The sequence below is a fragment of the Portunus trituberculatus genome, chromosome 44 (genome assembly GCF_017591435.1).
Source record: "Portunus trituberculatus isolate SZX2019 chromosome 44, ASM1759143v1, whole genome shotgun sequence".
Taxonomy (NCBI): Eukaryota; Metazoa; Arthropoda; class Malacostraca; order Decapoda; family Portunidae; genus Portunus; species Portunus trituberculatus.
Window position 1 is genome coordinate 25790340 of NC_059298.1, and position 22500 is coordinate 25812839.

General features: G+C 41.3%; 1 protein-coding gene across 6 annotated transcripts in view; it reads left to right on the forward strand.

Annotated features, from left to right (window-relative positions):
• LOC123518577 (protein grainyhead-like) overlaps positions 1-22500 on the forward strand; it is a 494700-nt gene that overhangs the window by 260246 nt on the left and 211954 nt on the right. For 5 of the 6 annotated variants that reach the window (XM_045279450.1, XM_045279449.1, XM_045279454.1 and 2 more), the window contains 2 exons: positions 3679-3833; positions 4393-4428. In XM_045279450.1, coding sequence (XP_045135385.1) covers positions 3682-3833; positions 4393-4428 — 188 coding nt within the window. In that variant the 5' untranslated portion in view covers positions 3679-3681. The remainder of the gene's footprint in view (positions 1-3678; positions 3834-4392; positions 4429-22500) is intronic. The other variant, XM_045279452.1, reaches the window with a different exon arrangement.

Here is a 22500-nt window from a genome sequence, read left to right on the forward strand (position 1 = left end):
GTGTGTGTGTGTGTGTGTGTGTGTGTGTAATATGAGGTTTTTGACAAGGCATTCCGATATTTAAGAAGTCATGATGTCCAGGGGAGTGTAAATGAATGTGTTTCGTTGTGAGATTGTCGTCTTCACACCCTGATGATTGCCTCAGATTTGTAAAGGTCGCCCTGTTATGAGCCATCATGTTATTGTGCGATATTTGGGCTCACTCGGACATGTTGACATTTGATATTCATCGTAATAATTTCGGTCCTCTATTTGCTGCCAAATTTAGAATGGCTTTGTAGTTTTGTCCTTGTACCTCTTACAGTATGTTGAAGAATTGTGCAGGCTGTTCTGACAAGTAACAGTTATATAGAACGAGAATGTGTTCATACATCAAGAGAGAGAGAGAGAGAGAGAGAGAGAGAGAGAGAGAGAGAGAGAGAGAGAGAGAGAGAGAGAGAGATTATTATTGTCAGTTATTGGAATATTGCAAAGAAATGGCATTATATTAGTTTTTGTGCAAAGCTTGTTAATAGTTTCATATTACTGCAACTTCAACTAGCAATTTCTTTCTCCCATAACCACAGATGCTGATGTGTTCACTTATGATTTTAACACTACTGAGTATTACAACTACAAGGGTAAAATTTCTTGAGTTAGAGGAAATATTTGTTATTTAAGGATAAGATATAAACATGAGCCTTGTTAAAGAAATTGTGCCATTATCTCTCTTATGTAAATATAAATTTACTTGGTGTAGCAACACAAGCTGGTTTTCTGTGTTTCATTATTGACTAGAACTGAGGTTTTTTTCTGTGTGTGTGTGTGTGTGTGTGTGTGTGTGTGTGTGTGTGTGTGTGTGTGTGTGTGTGTGTGTGTGTTTTCGTCTGTATGGCTATTTTCAAGCAAATAAACGGACAAAGACCAGTTTATTAAAGTTTTGATTATAGTTTCCATACAGAATAGTGGATTTTTTTTTCTATCAGTTAACACTGTTTGAAATAAGTATATGGCCTTTGATTTTTCAGCAAGTCACTCATAATAATTTTGCAAAGGTGCAAGGTTTCTCTCTCGCTCTCACGACACCCACCCAGCCCATCCATCACCAACAAAATGACAGTCTTGACCATGAAGGCTAATGGAGTCTTGCTTATAAACACGATGCTGGAGCTCGGCACCGTAGTAATATGAAGATTAAACTGTATGGATTTTAGAAATAGCGGTACAAATTTCTAGCTCAGATATATGATATTATAATGAAAGTATCTGAATTAAACTTAATAATAAATGTGAAACAGATATATTTGTTGAAATTGTGTATTACCAAAAAATGTTGTCATATATCATGGAAAATTCCATGTCAAAAGGAAGCGTATCAAAGGCGATGCCATTTCAAAACACTGTAATTTGTGTTTAGGGTAAAAAAAAATAAGTAAAATAAATACCAGGTATATATTTTACCTTGCCTCTTTATTTATTTCCATTTTTTTTCTCTCAAGTGTATAGTTGCATACTCTATCACAAACATAACGAAACGAAATTTGAGACTTCACTAACTCTTAACACTTTGACAAAGGCGAAATTAAGTTAAATTTCTGTGATTTCTTCAGCTTAATTACTTTTGTTTATTTCTCTCTGCTTCTCCAGCTGTTTTGGTGCGTCGCTTTTATGGTCTTAGTGGCACTATTGATAATGACACGAGTGATGATCGATGAGAAATAGTCATCAGAACAAGGCTACGAGATCTACAGTGCTCAGTAATATTGATGATAATGATGATTATCTTGATTTTGATTATGTTGACAAATAAAAGTTTATTATCATTTTCCTCTTTTTTCATCTTTTTTTCTTCTTATTATTATTATTAATATTATTATTATTATTGTTATTTTTATTATTATTATTATTATTATTATTATTATTATTATTATTATTATTATTATTATTATTATTATTCATAATAATAATAATAATAATAATATTATTATTATTATTATTATTATTATTATTATTATTATTATTATTATTATCATTATTATTATTTTTTTATTATTATTATTATTATTATTATTATTATTATTTTATTATTATTATTATTATTATTGTTATTATTATTATCATTATTATTATTGGTATTATTATTATTATTATTATTATTATTATTATTATTATTATTATTATTATTATTATTATTACTATTACTGTTATTATTATTATTATCATTATCATCATTTTATTATTATTATTATTATTATTATTATTATTATTATTATTATTATTATTATTATTATTGTTATTATCATTATTATTATCATTATTATTATTATTGTTATTATTATTTTTATTATTATTATTATTATTATTATTATTATTATTATTATTATTATTATTATTATTATTATTATTATCATTATTATTATCATATTATTATTATTATTATTATTATTATTATCATTATTATTATTATTATTATTATTATTATTGTTATTATCATTATTTTTGTTGTTGGTTGTTGTTTTTGTTGTAGGTAACAATAATAGCAGTAGCTGTGGTTGTCGTAATAGATGTAGTAGTAAAAGTACCAAAACCACCATCACCACTACCAGTAGCAGTAGTGGTAGCAGTAACGGCACCAGCAGCAACAGTATTATAGTAGCAACAGCAGTAAAACTTTAACATGAGAGAGGAGGAGCAGTAAGAGAAGCAGCGGAACATAATGGTGTCGTTATTCTACAAAAAATAACAAATAATAGAAAAAAAATTGTAACTACTTTCAGGATAAGCCTTTTCCTTTGGCATATAATGATAAACATACATTGCGAAACAGTACGGCAGTGAAGCAGCTGTAGCGGTTCCTTCATTCATAGGCTTATCACAATTTCTTTTTCTTTTACCTTTTTTATCATTTCCATCTGTGCAGTATTCGATTTTAGGACTCAAAATCGAAGCTTCACTGACGTGGTGTGTGTATTCGTAGAAAGAATGAGTGGCACATGATTCTTCGATTTAATGTGAGGTGTGCATATTTGGTGTGTCTTGTGAGTCCCTGAGCGTATGATTGACGCCTTAGAAGTTGTGCCTTTCAATGTAAATTTTCCTATCTTGTTTCATGTTCTTTTTCATGCTGACTATCATGTACAATTTGTTTTTCTCTTCATTCCGTTGATTCACTCGTCACTGGTGCATATGTGACGAAAGATACTGATATGGAAGAGTTGGCTGCACGAATGCCTTGAGGAGGAATCACACAGCACACCGCAGGACGAATAGTTTCACAGTTAACTTTTTACCTTTATTTTTGTTTATCGACAGAAGATTTCAAGATATCAGTATAACATTTTCTTCAGTAATTCCTTATGTACCGAGCCGTAAAGAAATCTTCTGGTTATCTGCTCAAGGCTGATGATACACGTAGTATATATGTGTTGAAGCTTGTTTCTGCCTGCCCACTCCCACGTCTGTTATCCTCTCACTGCAGATTATGTCACTTCATAGTACAAATTACACCACTTGTCCTCGTTATCTTTGAGTGGGAACAGATAACTAACTATATGAATTAGATAAAAAGGGTATCAGAAAAAGGAGTCATCGGAGCCGAGTACATCAATATCATCAGAGGCAACGGAGGTCATCTAAAAAAATCCACTGTCGACATAAAAGATTTTCTAATATAACTTTTTTCTCTCTGTTGTGCTGCAGGCGATGAACGAGCTGGGGGAGGAGGCAAGTGAAGGGCCGTGGCGGCAACCCGGTGAACACCCTTTCTCTGCCGTCACTACTGCCATGCTTAACATCAACAGCAACGAGGAGCAGCAGCACGTCACCCTCCTCTATGACTACTACAAGACAGACGGGTGAGTAACTGACGCTTATTCATGTTGGGAATGCAATAGGGAAAGTCAGGCTGAAATAGCAGTGTTGTAAGCTATTCCCTAACGTTCAAACTTACATCTTTCAAAATACGTAAAGGAGACACACCATAAAGACGGATGAGAAAACAGTTTATTTCCTTCAGCCTGAGTTTTTCTGTCACTTTCCCCATTCATCTGTATTATTGTTTGGTCCACATATTTACTTTTAATTTAAGCAATACCAATATAAGTCATAATACATAGGTTGTGCATACACGTGTCACTTATTTCATTCACAGATTAATCCTAAGAGAAAGTTAACGCTTAGTCTAAAGTCAGAGAGTTTTCACAAGACCAAAAAACAAAAAAAAAGGACCTCTACTGCAAATCTTATGCACGCTTCTTTACGAGACATCAACTTCTGTGTTTTTTTTTTTTTTCATTTTTTCTTGTCATTTCATCACCATTTTGGAAGACACAAGTAGCACAGTTGATTAGTAGTTGCCTTGATGTAGTGAAGGATGCCCAGCCCAACTAACATGTGTCGTCTGGTTACCCGCAGGCCGCTGCACTACGATTACTACAGGCCTGATGATGGGTTAGTGGGACAGTGTGTGTGTAGGCGCGGCAGTAGGAGGCTGTTTTATGGGGCTTGTTTTTCCTTGTGTGTGTGTGTGTGTGTGTGTGTGTGTGTGTGTGTGTGTGTGTGTGTGTGTGTATGCTAACGTGCGAAGTTTGTGTGAAAACAGGTAAAGTAGTAAAATATTTAACACTGCCTTCTCCAATTAAATAGCGTTGATGTTGGCCTAGGAATTGAATAAAAAGTGAGTGAGTGTGTGTGTGTGTGTGTGTGTGTGTGTGTGTGTGTGTGTGTGTGTGTGTGTGTGTGTGTGTGTGTGTGTGTGTGTGTGTGTGTGTGAGCGTGTGTGTGTTTGTCTTGTACTTTAAATAGTTGTTGTTTTTCTCTCCCTAATTTTCTTTGCTTCTCTTCGTTTGATTGGCTTTTGGATACATGTTTGTCTTAATTTTTGCCTTTTAAATCGTTTGCTTAATATTCTCACCTTATTTTATCTGCATGTCCTTGTTTGACTCGCTTGTCACTACTTATTTGTTTGTAATGCATCTGTTTTTATATATTAGCTTGTTTGGTGTTTGCTTGTGGGGGCATGTTCGTTTACTTTCAGCCATTTGTAGTTCACATGTATCTCTTTAAGTTCTATAAAGTACATGATACACCTACTTTTTACATGTAATTCAAGACTGAGGGAGCTACACAGAGTCAGCAAATCATACTGACGGCTGCTGCTGCTTCTTCTTCTTGCACCCTAAATAATTATATAACTTGTATTCTAGTATATTGATTTTTTTTTTTTTATTTATTTATTTTCAAGACTCAGGTTTTCGAAGGCTTACCTGTTAATTGATTTCACTGAGGTAGAAACTGCGTGGTGGGCTTTATCCTGGGTGTGTGTGTGTGTGTGTGTGTGTGTGTGTGTGTGTGTGTGTGTGTGTGTGTGTGTGAGAGAGAGAGAGAGAGAGAGAGAGAGAGAGAGAGAGAGATGAGGTATTCGTTTAGTATATTGAGGAAAATTCTCCAAATAAATGACTGAAGATTTTTTTTTACTTTTGTTACGTAGAAGCGGAGATGATCTGGTGTGTTTGGTATTTCCATTCTCAGTCATCAAGAGGCCAATGATTGTTTTTTTTTCTCTCTTTTTCCCGAGATAGTTTAGGTAGCGTTTCTCTCCCCAGCCTCGATCTTGCCGCTCTGTGTTTATTTTTTCAAGGGAATGCCGCGTACTCCTTCTATTTCCCTTATTTTCTCTCTGGATTCCTGGAAACTTGGAGAACGACAAAACAACACGAAGGATCTCCCGCCAAGACTCCTTGACCCCCTCTCGCGTGACCTCTCACATGCCTTCCTGAGCTAATTGTGTGTGTGTGTGTGTGTGTGTGTGTGTGTGTGTGTGTGTGTGTGTGTGTGTGTGTGTGTGTGTAAAGGGAGATAGCTGAGTGTTTATGTGTGCGTGTTGACCGGGAGGGGAGGGGGAGGAAAGTGTAGTTGGTGTGTATAAATGTTTGTGTGAATGTGTGCGTGGGACGAAGAGTGTTTTGTGTGTGTGTGTGTGTGTGTGTGTGTGTGTGTGTGTGTGTGTGTGTGTGTGTGTGTGTGTGTGTGTGTGTGTGTGTGTGTGTGTGTGTGTGTGTGTGTGTGTGTGTGTGTGTGTGTGTGTGTGTGTGTGTGTCCGTCCATCCGTCCGTCCGTCCGTCCTCCGTCTCTCTCTCTCTCTCTCTCTCTCTCTCTCTCTCTCTCTCTCTCTCTCTCTCTCTCTCTCTCTCTCTCTCTCTCTCTCTCTCTCTCTCTCTCTCTCCCTTACTGCGTGGTATTTTATTTTCTTGCCGTGCTTTGATCCGCAACCCTGTCGTTAAGAGATAACCCTTATCTCTCCCGCCGCTTTACGTGTTGCGAGTTTTCTTTTAGCAAATTTTAAAAGAAACCTAAGTAAATTCCTCCACCTTCCGGTAGTGGGGAGCGGGTATTGATGTATTTGCAGCCTTGAAAATAAGATAATTCGGACACAAGAGACATGTACGTCGAGAATAGATTAATATTTTACATACATCAGGACCAGTTTTCGATGCGGGGTCGGACAATGAGGAAACACTACTGCTGTGACTTCCTGTTTGGATGTGGCTTCTTATCAAATCCAAAAAGACAGGCTGCACTTCGGAGCTAACGGGCGGCTGGGGTTCTCACGGGAAGTGTATGTATCCCGGGCGCCGCTGTGGGGGCCTCGCCGGGCTGTTTATCCTTAGCGTGGAGGACGTGGCGGGTCTAAATTGTTTTTTGCTCAGCCTCAAGACCTCCGTGTGCCCTCGTGTGCTTAGGTCGGGGGTACACACACGCTTACAGACACACACACACACACACACACACACACACACACACACACACACACACACACACACACACACACACACACACACACACACACACACACACACACACACGGTAGCTCAGTGATTAGAGCGCTGGCTTCACAAGCCAGAGGACCGAGGTTCGATTCTCCGGCCGGGTGGAGATATTTGGGTGTGTCTCCTTTGACGTGTAGCCCCTGTTCACCTAGCAGTGAGTAGGTACGGGATGTAAATCGAGGAGTTGTGACCTTGTTGCCCCGGTGTGTGGTGTGTGCCTGGTCTCAGGCCTATCCGAAGATCGGAAATAATGAGCTCTGAGCTCGTTCCGTAGGGTAACGTCTGGCTGTCTCGTCAGAGACTGCAGCAGCTCAAACAGTGAAACACACACACACGAAGATATGGAGACAGGTTACTATGGGTCCCGCTCAAACCCTGTAACATACAACTATAGTCCGTTCATCCAAAGAATCCAGGCCGAAACTGCTAGTTCGGTTGGCAGCCCTGCCCACCCCCGCCGCCACTGAACCTTCCCGACACTTAAATTTTCTTCAAGTACATTTATTTTTCTTGAAGCTATAAACTTGTATATCTATTGAGTTAAGTGAAGAAAAATAAATGTACTTGAAGAAAATTTAAGTGTCGGGAAGGTTTAGTGGCAGCGGGGATGGGCAGGGCTGCCAACCGAACTAGCAGTTTCGGCCTGGATTCTTTGGATGAACGGACTATACGTAAATACAACTAGGTAAACACACACACACACACACACACACAGAGAGAGAGAGAGAGAGAGAGAGAGAGAGAGAGAGAGAGAGGAGCGGCAAGAGACTGAGAGACAGAGGCTATCTTCAAATGTCTTTCATAGTGGCCACGCAGCCTCTTAATCGTCATTTCTAACCATACCGTCACGTCCATAATCCCTACAGTCGTCACCATATCCATACTTCTCCGCATTCCTCACTCCAAACCCACAGCCTGGCACGAAGCTTCCATGTCTCTCAATGTCCACTGCGTCCCAGCATTAGGGGGTGTTTTAGGAGAGGACAAGCTTGAGGCTTTTAGCATGTAAGTAGACACAAACCTCGCGTCTTTTTAAGTTTTAAGCGGACAGACTCGAATAGGTTCTTAAGCACTTTCAGTCTTTTCTTTTACTTCAGGTTTTGCATGATATTTTAGACGATAATTATAGACTACCCTTTTTGCTTCTATTTCCTTGCACCTTGAGTTTCCCACGGTTGGAAGTGTCACGGGGCTAAATACATTCTTGCCTTGACTTTATGTATCATTAATTTTTCTTTCGCTAAGGGCCATCTTTTCATTCCTCTGGTCCACCACATAAATTCTAACGTTTAGGAAAAATGCTCCGTCACTTGCTACGTTTTCATTTCCCCCGCCATTGTTGTTGTAGTGTTCCCCTGTGGTTGTTTCCTAAAGCCGCGGTTGCTATGCGTTCCTGGTTAATGAGTAGAGCTAAGGGGCAGGATTTACTCTTTCCCAACCTCGTCCAGTCGCCCCGTCCAAATGATGGATTGCTCAGGGAATTACTAAAAAAAAAAAAGGGTTGAAATTCAAAATCATGAGGAATGTTCCACTGACTCCCATCCCGCGTCCAAACCTCCCAGCAGGTCTTCACTAATGACGAGGTGATTGCCGCCGAGAGAGGATGCCCTGCTTTCTGAGTAATGATTTGCGTGTCATCCCTGCCCGACGTAATCGCGTCGCTGAGTGAAGGCGGAACTCCAACTTATTGCCGGCTGTTATGGAGTGAATATGTGTGTGTGTGTGTGTGTGTGTGTGTGTGTGTGTGTGTGTGTGTGTGTGTGTGTGTGTGTGTTTCTTTTTAGCGGTACGCAATAAACAAAACAGGTTACTTATAAACACACACACACACACACACACACACACACACACACACACACACAAAGCCTGTCACGGCCTAACTTTTTTTTATCACTTAAGTACACAACATCGTGCTCACCAGAAAACTAGAAAACACTATTGGACGACAACAGGACACGCATGGAGACGTAAGCTGTTTACGTCGGTGCCCAGCTGAACACCTGGAGTTGCGGCCCCACAATGCACACTCTTGGACTGCCCTTGCCTCCCCCTGCTCGCTTTCGTGCTTACTTACCTGTTTGACTACTCGCATTTCTGACAGCCTACCTGGCCTTAACTATGGCGAAGTAGTGGAATTTTTGACTTGGTTCATAAGCACTCTAACGTAAGGCAATGTTAGGCAAGGAGAGGCAATATGACGCATCGTGTAGCACTTTGGTGGATCTTGATCTGGTAAAAGAGGAACAGAGCGAGGTTTGTCGCAGTCTGACGGGAACAAACGAAGTGTCGGAGAGTAGCGTCCTTGCATCTTAGAGATCATTCCCATTAATCAGCCTCTGTGACACAACACTTGAAAGTTGCCCAAATCAAGTGCTCGATATCAAATGATGGCAAAGAAACGCAAAACACACACACAGATACACAAAAAGTCAAGGTTGGTGTTCATTTTGTTGATGGTCCAAGGATGCAAATGTATCCCTACCAAAAGAGAGAGAGAGAGAGAGAGAGAGAGAGAGAGAGAGAGAGAGAGAGAGAGAGAGAGAGAGAGAGAGAGAGATTATTACCTAGACATAAGATTCCATCCCTCCACTTTTCAGCAGTTACTTATTTTCCTTTTTTTTTCTGAGGACGATGCTACGAGAGTCTGCAGAAGTATCATCAATCCTTATCTCAATCATTAATATCGTGGACGTTTGGAGGTAACGAAGAACGAGCTCCTAAAACTTTAAGATCGTCATATATTTTTTTTTGTTTCTGCCTTGCCTTTGTCTTTATAGGAGCAGTGTTCGGCTGGAAATATCACACGCACACACACACACACACACACACACACAAACACATAGTCAACAACAACGACAAAAACGACAACAGTTATACTACATTGTGATACTACTACTACTACCTACTACTACTACTACTACTATTACTACTACTATTATTATTACTGCTGTTACTACTACTACTACTACTACTACTACTAATAATAATAATAATAATAATAATAATAATAATAATAATAATAATAATATTACTACTTCTACTACTAATATTACTACTTCTACTACTACTACTACTACTACTACTACTACTACTACTACTACTACTACTACTACTACTACTACTACTACCACTACCACTACCACTATTACTATTACCACTGCTACTTCTACTACTACCATTACCATTACCACTACTCCTCCTCCTCCTCCTCCTCCTCCTCCTCCTCCTCCTCCTCCTCCTCCTCCTCCTCCAACTATGACTACCACCACCACTCCTGCCCTTACAATAACTAACAACCTCCAATTCTTCACTTCTCCAAAGCGACACATGAGAAGCTCTGTTCCTGAAAACTGACCACCTTTACGCCTACTCCAAGTTATTGTTATGCAGAAAAAAAGCTCCATGAAGCGTGAGGGTGGCTGAGTGGGAGGGAGGAGTGGATAGAAGGATGTTGGTCTGTTTTGGTGGAGTGGTGAGGTGTATTGGTGTAGCATAGAGAACAGGTTATATAGGACAACAATAGCAAGGAGATAAGGGAAAGTACATCATAGAAAGTGTTAAGTAGAAGATAACAGGATAGTAGATAGGTGGAGGAATATAATAGACTAATAAAAAAGAGAAAGGAAAACAGAAGATAGAAGAGATTAGTAGAGAATATAGGTTAGAATAAAAAGTGAAGAGGTGTGACAGATTAGAGGTAGATAGAGGTAAGAGTGGACTGAAGAGGGTAAGGAAGGTATAGGAGTAAGCACGGGAAGGCAGGTGATGGGTAGAGTGGGGAAAGATAAACGGAAGGGAGGAGGGAGACGAGGAGGGACAACACAACCTCTGTCAGCACCACGGGGAGCACTCGCCCAGTAATGAGGCCCCAGTGCATTTTTTGTCAGTGTGTGTATGTATGTGTGTGTGTGTGTGTGTGTGTGTGTGTGTGTGTGTGTGTGTGTGTGTGTGTGTGTGTGTGTGTGTGTTTTGTTGGGAGTTGGGAAGGCCCGTCTCTTCTCACAGCGGAGGCAAGATATACGATTTCAACGAAAGGCTGAGAGAAAACCATCAATTTTACACTCTAATCAGGCTGCCAGAGATTTACCTGATACAGCAGCTAGAGTTCCCCGCCGCCTATTCGTCTGTGTTCCTCCTGAGTGTTGTGGGCGTGGCCTTCACCTAGGAAAGACACAGGACCCAGCGGTGATTGGTGGAAGATTAAAGGGGAAGATGGCTCATGTAAATATTAAGAGGGGGTTTGGAAAAATCGAGATGTGAAGAATTACCCTTCAACAAATACTTGAAAATGCATTTGTCCGTATTTTTTGTTTGACAGCAAGGCTTCGATAATTAGAAACTAACATATGTCGATAGCTTGTAGGTGTAGTGTGTGGGAGAAAGTGAAGATCTTTTAAAATCATACTGTATAGATTTTCTTTCTATAGAATCTGAATTTGTGTAGCATTTGAGTGCGTACGTGGTGGCGTGATGGCTTCGCAGTTATGTCGCGTTCTGCAGCGTCTCCCGTTGCATCAGAACAACACGGTTACATATTCAGTAATATTTGTAGTTTGCCTAACGATTTGCCGACAGTTATAGGACGAACCTGATTTTTTAGTATTGTTTGTGTCTCCTCTGACTCGCTTCCTCCACTACCTCTGCTACTGCTACTACTACTACTACTACTACTACTACTACTACTACTACTACTACTACTACTACTACTACTACTACTACTGCTGCTACTACTGCTGCTGCTACTACTACTACTACTACTACTACTACTACTACTACTACTACTACTACTACTACTACTACTACTACTACTACTACTACTACTACTACTACTACTACTACTACTACTACTACTACTACTACTACTACTACTATACTGCAGACACTTCACACTCACACTTTGCTCACCTCCTACAAATTTTTGGCAGCCACTTTCCGTCTTAGCAACAAATCACTCTATTTCACTGAGGGATGGTAGGCCTAAGGTCCTCCTCCTCCTCCTCCTCCTCCTCCTCCTCCTCCTCTTCCTCCTTCCCTGCCCATAAACCCAATCACCAGACATTCAGGAGTTGAGGAGCGGACGACTCGCCCTCCTGTTGGTCTTTTAAAACCTTGTGAAAATTCCTGTGGGTTCGCTGCCTCTCTCACCATCACCACCACCATCACCACCACCACCACCACCACCACCATCACCACCACCATCACCACCACCACCACCATCAGCACAGCAGTCCCACCATCATCCCTGCCGTCACCACCACCACTTCCCTCACCAACACACCATCACCACAGCAGGCAGCCGTTCCGTCACCCCTGCCGTCACCACCAGTACCACTACGAACACCATCACCACCACCACCACCGCCGCCGCCGCCGCCCCCGCAACCGATACCGCCACTACCATCACCACCACCACCATCACCACCACCACCATCACCACCACCACCACCACCACCACTACTACCACCGACAACAACAACAATAACAACATAACAACACCAAGAACCACAACAACAACAACAACAACAATAACAACTAAAACTACTACTGCTACTGCTACTACTACTACTACTACTACTACTACTACTACTACTACTACTACTACTACTACTACTACTACTACTACTACTACTACTACTACTACTACTTCTACTGATGCTGCTGCTGCTACTGATACTACACTCACTCCATTATCTGCTAGAGCCTCTCGTTACCTTGTATTACCACTCATACATAAACATCCTTCCCTTTTATTTTATTTTCCTTATAAAGATTAATAGTTCTCCTGATGTTTGGTCATTCTTTGTATGCCTTTGTATCATAAGTGTAGCTTTGCGCCCATGTTTTTCTTTAGTCGCCTTCATTAACCTTTAATTTTGTGTAATTTGAGCGACGCAGTGTTTTAAGGAATTTTTCCACTTAGCGGCTATAAATAAATTAGTGGGATATTAAGCCTCGGTCTTTCCACTCTGTTAATTTTTAAACGTTAGGTTAATGTTTTTTTTTTTATGTGTGTGTGGTCGTGTATGAGAAAGATAGTAGAGAGTAAACACAAGAATGCTGATTTAGCCTTTCCCAAGTATTTAATGATCACTATTTATTCCCGAGTTGAAATCCTGATGATACTGGTGGAGGAAAAAACAACAGCGAGTATTTGTAGACATCACGTTTTAGTCGGAAACGCACAACCACCGTTTTAATATCCTGCCCAGTAAACATTAAAATGAAAAAGGAAAAAAAAAGCACGTCTAGCACTCTTTTTTCCTAACACAGCGGTTAAACTTCTCTCCTTTCCCTTCCTTTTCCCTCTCCGCTACGACTACCTAATGTGTTCTTCCCTCAAACTGTGTAGTATCCGAGTTATTCCCATAATATAGAAATCTTCACCTCTGTCTCACGATCTCTATGTTTCCCCCTCTAGATCTTGAAAATACTACCAGAAAACACCATTATATTTAACTCTGTGTTTTTTTTATTCTTTAAGTTTCATGTATTCCGAGTCCTATTCGATATATGGGATGAGGAATCTCTATTGGGGGCTTATCCTTGTTAATGCAGTGATGGGAGGAATGAAGGAGCGAAGAGAAAGGAATGGTAGAGAGGCTGAAGTGTATCGAACTTCCTTACTCCAAGATACTCGTTTAATTTTTCCTCTCCTCCTTGAAGCACATCGCCACCCCTCGCTCCCACACACTTACTTCACTGTACATCAAAGCTTATCACTTCTGCACTCCTCGTCTTTTTCCTCCTTACCTTGCCTTACTATCATATACATTTGCTGTCATCTTCTAGTGTTATTAATCCTCATCCCTCTCTTATTATATTTTCCTTTTCCTCTTCCTCCTCCTCCTCCTCCTCTTTCTCCTGCTTCCCTTCTCCCGTCCACTCCTTCTATTGATTCTCCTGGTAATCATCATCATCATCGTTTGTTTTCTTTCTTTTTTTCCTTATTTTCTTCCTCCTCCTTCGCTCTTTTCTTGTTCTACTTCTTCTTCTTCTTCTTCTTCTTCTTCTTCTTCTTCTTCTTCTTCTTCTTCTTCTTCTACTTAAATTCATTTTCGCTATATTCATTATCAACATCACTAGTATTTCTTTTTCGTGCTCGTCTTTTTTTTTCTGTGCCTCTCTCTTTCTCTTTAACCTTATTTTACTTCATTCTCTTTCTTTAATCTAACCTGTACTACTATTGGATGCCCTATTATCATTCATCATTATTATCATCATCATTTCTTCTTCATCTTCACTTTATTCTTTTCCATCCCTAACTAACTCCTCCTCCTCCTCCTCCTCCTCCTCCTCCGCTCGTATTTTGGGATTTTGTTACGCGGCCACAATGCATTAGTGGAGCATTATCAAAGTGGCGCCTCCTGCCGTGTGTTGCGCTCCTGCCCCGCTGAGACCATCTCCCGGCCGCAGCGTGGCTCGGCAAGGCTCAAAAAAAAATATTAGTAAAATGTAACAGGCTAGGATAATGCGAACGGCGGTAGGGCAGCGCGAAAAGTTGAATAGTGGAGGTAAAGTGGGTGTGAGGATCGTGTTTGGATGTGTGTGTGTGTGTGTGTGTGTGTGTGTGTGTGTGTGTGTGTGTGTGTGTGTGTGTGTGTGTGTGTGTGTGTGTTTCATGACCCGTGGGATTAGTAAGAAGCAACTTGCAGAGTAAAATTAATGTATCTTACTGCAAAGGTTGAATATAATAGGTATGTATGTGTATGTAGCTGTAAACCCATCAGTAACCATGACGTGTTTCCATATTCATTCTGTTTATTATTTGGTGACTTTGTATAGCTTCAGAAACTTACGTGGGGATTACAATAATGAAGACTGTGGCCATTAATCTTCTGACCTCCATAAACCCTTCCTAATGTCAATAAAGTGGTCTAATTGTGCACAAATCTCAAGGTAAAAATGTGTTCCAGTATTGAAGGAGTTAATTACAATGCTTTGTGAGGTTACGTGATGTGATTTACATTAGAGTTGCACCGTTTACCTTTGCGTTACATCATATCACAATCTAAAAGCAACATAACGATGAGCTCGATCGACACTGGTGGTTTGTCCTGTGACTTCGTGGTAAAGGGTAGCTCTTCCTTCGTCCCTGATAACGAGAACTTTGCACTACACGTATCCATCTCTGGCTCATCTTATTCTCCATCTTGCATATGTAGTATCTTGTACAACCATCCGTCTGTTTACCCAATTCTTCTCTCTCTCTCTCTCTCTCTCTCTCTCTCTCTCTCTCTCTCTCTCTCTCTCTCTCTCTCTCTCTCTCTCTCTCTCTCTCTCTCTCTCTCTCTCTCTCTCTCTCTCTCTCTCTCTCTCTCTCTCTCTCTCTTTCGCTTCTTTGCTTCTTCCTCCTTCACTGCCATCCTCGACACTATTCCTCTCGGCTGCCGCCTTGAGCCTGGCGACACTCATGTACTTGACACAACAATAAGGGCCTGGTGTGTAGCGAGGAGGGAAGGACGAGCGACCTGCATGCTCTCAAGACACATAAATATTTACAAAGTGATTATTTTCTTAGAATTCGAAACAATGTGAGTGAAGTTGTTGGTGTTATCTGCGAGTCCCGGGATTAACGAAGGGATCTCCTCTTAACAAAGGATGGTGGAATTCACTTCTAGACGTCCACAGTTGGAATAAATTCTGCATAGTCTGTTTATTCAAGTTACCTGAAAGAAGAGACGCCATTTTTTGTTACGGCATTAAGAATGTTTCCTAAATTAAGGATAACAGCGTTTTCTTATTGAATATTACATGAGATACAAGGCGTGTTTTTTTTTCAATTTTGTTTATCATTCAGATTAATCTATGCATGCGTCTACCACACACGGACGGGGAGACTGCCACACTGTTTTTATAACCTTGTCTGCCGTATATGTTCATATGTCTGTTTTTTTCTCTCTCTCCACAACACGCAGTATTAAGGCGCCACTCAATATAAATTGGGGCAGATTGACCTTAGGAAAAAACAACATTAAATCAGCCAGTTATCTAGGCTCGATAGATTCGGTGCTTCGTAAAACTAAATTTATGGCGATTTTTTAAGGCATTGTTGACTTGCTTTGCCCGCCTTGGGTGTGTATAAATAAACCGGTTTGCACGCAGCGACCCTCCGTAAGCCCGGTGTTGGACGCATGAATCCGGTAAATATGAGGTTTGATGTAACCATTTTTCTCAAAAATTTAGAACCCTTTTTCCATGAACACAGGCAAACGGCTCGATGTTTATCGGACGTGCAAGAGCAACATATCCAGAAATTTGCATATAAGAACTTAATGGTCGAGACAGTGATAGTGCTCTCAAATATATATACAGTACCAAAGTGATCATGCATGCAAGTGAATTCATCCAAGATAACAATTGCTTGCCACAAAGATGAGGAAGCAGGGGAACAGGCATTAATTATCGTTGGATTTTGCCACTGACAGTTAGGCAACCTTCAGCTCAAAGGTTTGGCAACACTTCACAAGTCTATATACGTACGTGTGTGGAAGAAGAGGAGGAGGAGAAGGAGAAGGAGAAGCAGGAACTTCATTTCAGCACGTTGAGTATGTGTCACAGTGCTGCCGTCAATCACCTTTATGGCCTCCATCACTCACCACTTCCCATCTTCTTGCTCTAGTCTAATCGCTGAGGAGTGACCGCCAAGCACGACCGTTACATGTGAATAATCCCTGAATTGCACGGTGTTGTAGCACAGGAAACATTCTCTACGAAAGTGAACGTCAGATTGTCTCAGATGAACACCTATGTATGTAAGTAAGCGGGGCATATTTCCAATCTTTTTTGTCCGTCTCCTGGATCCAGTCTTCCCATCCGATTGCCGTATGTTACCGTATAACAATGAAGCAGTAAGTATTAGTCTGGGTAATGTCCGCCTTCTTTACACAGTACGTACAGCTGGTTAGCTCATTCATTATCATATTATCACTTATAACATTCATCTATATGCAAAATGCTATATACCTTACGCTTTTTTTATGGCTAAGTATCGCACACACACACACACACACACACACACACACACACACACACACACACACACACACACACACACACACACACACACACACACACACACACACACACACACACACACACACACACACACAAACTTTACATAGCACCACCTACGTACACACACTCAGACGTGCACGCTCGTAAATAGTTTAAATGCCATGTATGCTGTCGTCACAACAATTCTCCAAAAAGTAATGTGTGCAACTCTTGCCATTAAGGCCACACACTCTATCATCGGAGGTGTAGATCTCCAAACTTACCTTAATTCTCATAAGTCACGGCGTCATCCCGCACAACATAACAGCGCCCTCGCCACCCCAATACTAACCATCACACCCGGCCCACTTCACTCTCACCGCCACAACACGCTCTTCCTCACCTTTTTGTAACCCTCGAGGCGCCAGCTGACCTCCACAACACACCTGGTCACTATATCACGCTTTAGCAGACCCACAACGCACCTGAGCAACCCAACACGCCCCTTGTGGCCCTCAGAGGAAGGAGGCAGATACCGCACGCCCAGTACCGGCCACAACAATACAGGGCAGTAAATTAGCGTAGGTTGAGTTGAGAACCAGACACCCGAAGCTTAATAATTTCGTCAACACTCAAATTATTACTGAAAGATGTTGGGGAAGGAGTCAGAATTTCAGCTTTGAGTTGAGGAAGGAGAGGAAAAACAAGCAAAAGTAAAGGTCGATGTAAGATTTCCCTACCTGATCTTGTTGCACCTCAGGCTACAAGTTCCATCATTAACACTGGGTCCGGTGAGGCGCGAGTAACTCCGGCATTGTGAAGCTGATGAGGTGGAAAGCGTGGTGACAGGGAGAGGCCTTGAGGGAAACGCGCCAGAGAAAGAGGGCTCCACTCACACGTCCCTCTCTCCTTTCTCCCTTTATGTTTACGTGTTTATGTGCGTTTTTTGTGTAGGTAGTTATATAGAGGCATCACCGCGTATGATTGCGTGTACAGCATGTGTGTGTGTGTGTGTGTGTGTGTGTGTGTGTGTGTGTGTGTGTGTGTGTGTGTGTGTGTGTATGTGTGTGTGCCTGGACATAGAATCAGACACGGACTTTTAAGTATGCAGACTCACGGAAGAGGGCCCGTATTCATGCTTCATTAGGCAACCCTGTTATCTATCGCAGGCTACAGTCCACTGGCTTTCACTGCTACCAGATACACGGTCCCTCGGCCATCATTAGACCCCTTTCGCTCCTCAAGGTAATTTTCACAACTCGGATAATTGGGTGCAGAGGGGCGGGGCTGAGTGAGTGCGACACGCCGCTGATGGGTGGCGGAGATACGAGCCGGGTTGCACGGAACCGCCCTCTCATCACTGCTCTTCTAAATGCGCCACGACTATTATCTTCGCGAAGAATCAGTGGCCAACCCCAAAGTCAGCATCAACATGGACGCCATTCATCTTCCTGTATTTACTACCGTTACGTTGTGGCCGCGAAAACGCATACATCGTTATATATATATACAACACTGCATTCACAGACCATCACTCAGCCACTCCTACTCGCAGTGCTCCTGGCTGTTTGAACTCTCTCTCCCGCGGATTGTTTTTATTTGGAAGACTTCAATAGAAATGTTAATACACTGGATTGATATTAAACGCAGAATTGAAGACAAATTATCATGAAAATGTTTCCTGTCTTGCGCTGCTTCGGGATACTGTAATGTAAGTGATAAAAATATTATATGATGTGGATATTCATGTTAGAGATGACTTACCACTTCCGTGTTTTACTCAGGAAGAGCGTTCCGTCCTTGGTGAGACATGGCATGGACGCAGGAAGTACTGCTGGAAAGGAAAACTGTATTGTTTTTTAACTATGGCAGTAATGAAAGTTAATTAAGAGTAGGCCTACAATAGTGCCTGTTAAGTATCATTATCTAAATTATACAGTAAGCTTCACAAAGATTTTTTATTTTATTGTTATACAGAGAGACTGCAGCAGATCAAACAAACAGTGAAACACACACACACAAAGTCTGACATTGGGTCAGAATTGACATGCTTGCTCTCTCTCTCTCTCTCTCTCTCTCTCTCTCTCTCTCTCTCTCTCTCTCTCTCTCTCTCTCTCTCTCTCTCTCTCTCTCTCTCTCTCTCTCTCTCTCTCTCTCTCTCTCTCTCTCTCTCTCTCTCTCTCTCTCTCTCTCTCTCTCTCTCTCTCTCTCTCTCTCTCTCTCTCTCTATCTATCTATCTATCTATCTATCTATCTATCTATCTATCTATATATATATATATATATATATATATATATATATATATATATATATATATATATATATATATATATATATATATATATATATATCTGGCGCCTAGGAGGATGAAGTGAGCGGAACATGAGGCGTAGTAATAACATGGCATTACCTTCATGGCCCACCACCTTGCCGCCCCCATGTCACGGCTGCATTAATCATCTGCCATTCCACTCCCTCGCTTGCGGCGTCCAATGAGGGCTTGTTTATTCATTTGGAAAGATTGATGTAGTTGAGAGAGAGAAGAGAGAGAGAGAGAGAGAGAGAGAGAGAGAGAGAGAGAGAGAGAGAGAGAGAGAGAGAGAGAGAGAGAGAGAGAGAGAGAGAGAGAGAGAGAGAGAGAGAGAGAGAGAGAGAGAGAGAGAGAGAGAGAGAGAGAGAGAGAGAGAGAGAGAGAGAGAAGGACAAAGATTCACTGCAGACGGCCACTGACCACAAGAAAAAAAATATCGTTGGTACAATGCGTTGATAATTGTTATGTTGATATGTGTAATAGTGATGATGATAATGCTAATGATGATGATGATTATATTAATGATATTGATGATGATAATGATAATAATAATAATAATAATAATAATAATAATAATAATAATAACAATAATAATGATTTTAATAAGTTGTTATAATTGCAATAATGATAATAATGATGATAAAATGATAATATGATAATGATAGCGATAACTGATTACACCAATAACTTTCTAGGTTTTTCATTTTTTTTTTTTTATTTTAATCACCACTATTATTCATTTCTTATTTTCTTTACACTCTTCCCTCAAGCGAACTTTCATTATTAGACAGTGAAGCGTTCTGGTTGGTAAGAGAGCCTGTGAGGAAGCAGAGAGATACAACCCTGGCTGCGGGTAGGCAATATTAAGACAGAACTTATCGCCTTAGTATTCAATGTCCTATACTATATACATAATTTCCTCTCTTCTATATGTAGATGCAAATGAAACTACTCTAATCACCACCGACTTATCCTCCTGTAGCAATGAGAGAGAGAGAGAGCAGGGCATGTGCGACCAGTGCTGCTTTTGGCTATCGTTAACACTCGCACAAAAAATATTATCTTGTGAGAATTTTTGGCAGGGGAGTCAAGCGAGCGAGGGTCAGACCTCGGGGGAACCGTGGCGCCTCGCATCCTAGGAGACTCCGTTGACGTTTATTGCTTATAATGAGCATAACTACGATGACCCCGATGCTGCCCCCTCGCCTCCACGCCGCCTCAACTCCTCCCTCTTATTCCCCAGTCTTCTCTTCCCTTCACCTTCATCGCCTCCTACTTGCTCTCCTCGTCCCCCTCACTGCCGCCTCCCTCCTCACAGCGTCCTCATGTTCTTATCTCTGAGTGTCGTAAGTCGCTTCACTCACCTGGTCGTGTCTCCCTCATCCCCCACACTTTTTTCTGTTAATATACTTTCCTTTCATCGAAGGGTCGTTTTCTGTTTTCCTCATCACGTCTCTCTCTCCCTTTAATCGCTGCAGTCACTTCCGGAAACAAAGGGAAAATACTTCAGAAACTGGGGAGTGTAACACGTACCCGGATATTTTGCTTCACTGGTAATGTTGGGGTTGTATTTTTGAAAGGAACTCTGCCTCGTGAGCCATCCTTGAATTATAACAATAACAATAAACACTTGCACGCTCTGGGGCATAAATAAAGGTATATAGTTATTAAAGGGATTCTGAAGGTCGTGGCTGACGATGCAAAGACAAAAAGTGTAGGTGTTTTTGCTACAATCAACTCTTGGGCTTGACAAGGGCACGGCGCTCAGTATAGGCACTGGCCTTTAGCCCTTTGAGTGCTTGCATATGTAATGATCCTTTAATCGGCCTTGACAGCCATAAAAGTGATTTGGTCTCATTACCACAATAGCCTCCCTTGGGTGGTTGGTAGCGACACACATCAAAACCTAACCTTACCAGGTGGCATATAAATATTGCGCCAGTGTTAACCGAGCTGCGGGTGCATCAGCAGGGCTAGCGAAGTAGAGAGCCAGCCAATCCCACTCGTGTTAGGAAGGTTTGTCGCCTCTATCTGAGGTGTCACCATTGCCTGGATTATATATGACCGCTTCCTCCTTTGGGCAACTTTCCCTCAAGATAAACAGGGCTTGAAAGGTGTGGCGTGTCTGCTGACCACTTGAGTGTCCAGGCATCACCTCCGTCTCTTCAATACAGGCAGCTCCTCCCCTCCTCGCCTACAAAGGAACATCCCTAAGATACCTCGCACTTGGCTTTCCTTCACTTGTCCAAAAGTAAAATTATGAAAGAACATTTTCCTATCCCCGAACCTAATTTGACACCTAAGACCCGATAATTGATATGTAAACAGCATTACTTCACGAGAAATCTGTCATATATTGCCATTAGTAAAGCAATATTAAAGCAGTTATTGCCGGGGGAACAACTATTATTGTTAACTCACGTAAGGAAAGGTTAAGAATATAATGCAAAGCTGATAAGAGCGGCGTAAACAGGGAGCTTAGTCGGGTGAGCCAAGCAAGAAGTGCGAGCCGAGCCGTTATAAAGGCATATCCCGGCCAGCCCTTCTGCTAGTCTTACGCTGGCAGAGTAAGTCTGTCGCGCTGCACATCGCCCGGCACTGCAAAACACGTCAGCTTCAGCTTAGATTGTGTTAGGTTTATGTGTTTGCATGTAAAAGTGTGAGTGTCTTTGGTAGATAAAGACAGTTGGGCACGAGGGAGAAGGAAGGCAAAGAAAAAGAAGAAAGGCATAGGGGATGTACTATTGAATTATTGCATGACTTCTCTCCATGCCTGAATTGCTGGTGTTACTCTTCACCAAGGATTTTTTTTTTTTCTTTTCTTTTCTTTTTCTTTTTTTGTCTTTAAGGCCTTGTCTGTTTGCCAGTTCTTGCTGAGAGGCGTAGGCCATTACTGGTTTTTCACAATAAGGATCTAGGGGTCCACACACACACACACACACACACACACACACACACACACACACACACACACACACACACACACACACACACACACACACACACACACACTGGGAGAGTTGCTACGCTTCCGTTACTGTCTGGTATCAAAATCAAAATCAATCAACTTGTGTGCTTTCCCGTTTTTACATTTATATTTATCTATAGCTATCTTCGTAAGTGCACAGGCGTTAAAGCGGGAAGGAAAACTCACATAAGATTAATACTTTGCACTAAAAAGGTTATTCAACTCTCACAGCTCTCTATTGCCAGTCGAACGTGATAGCATACACGACACTTTATTGTTAATAAAAACTTCTATCAAAACCAAACCAAATTACGTTGCTAGGTAAGACACCTACCACCACGGGACTATGCATTTGACGAGGTGATATAACTGCGTAAAAGACAACAGTTGGTGGTCAATAGGTTTGTGCTTAAGTATAGAA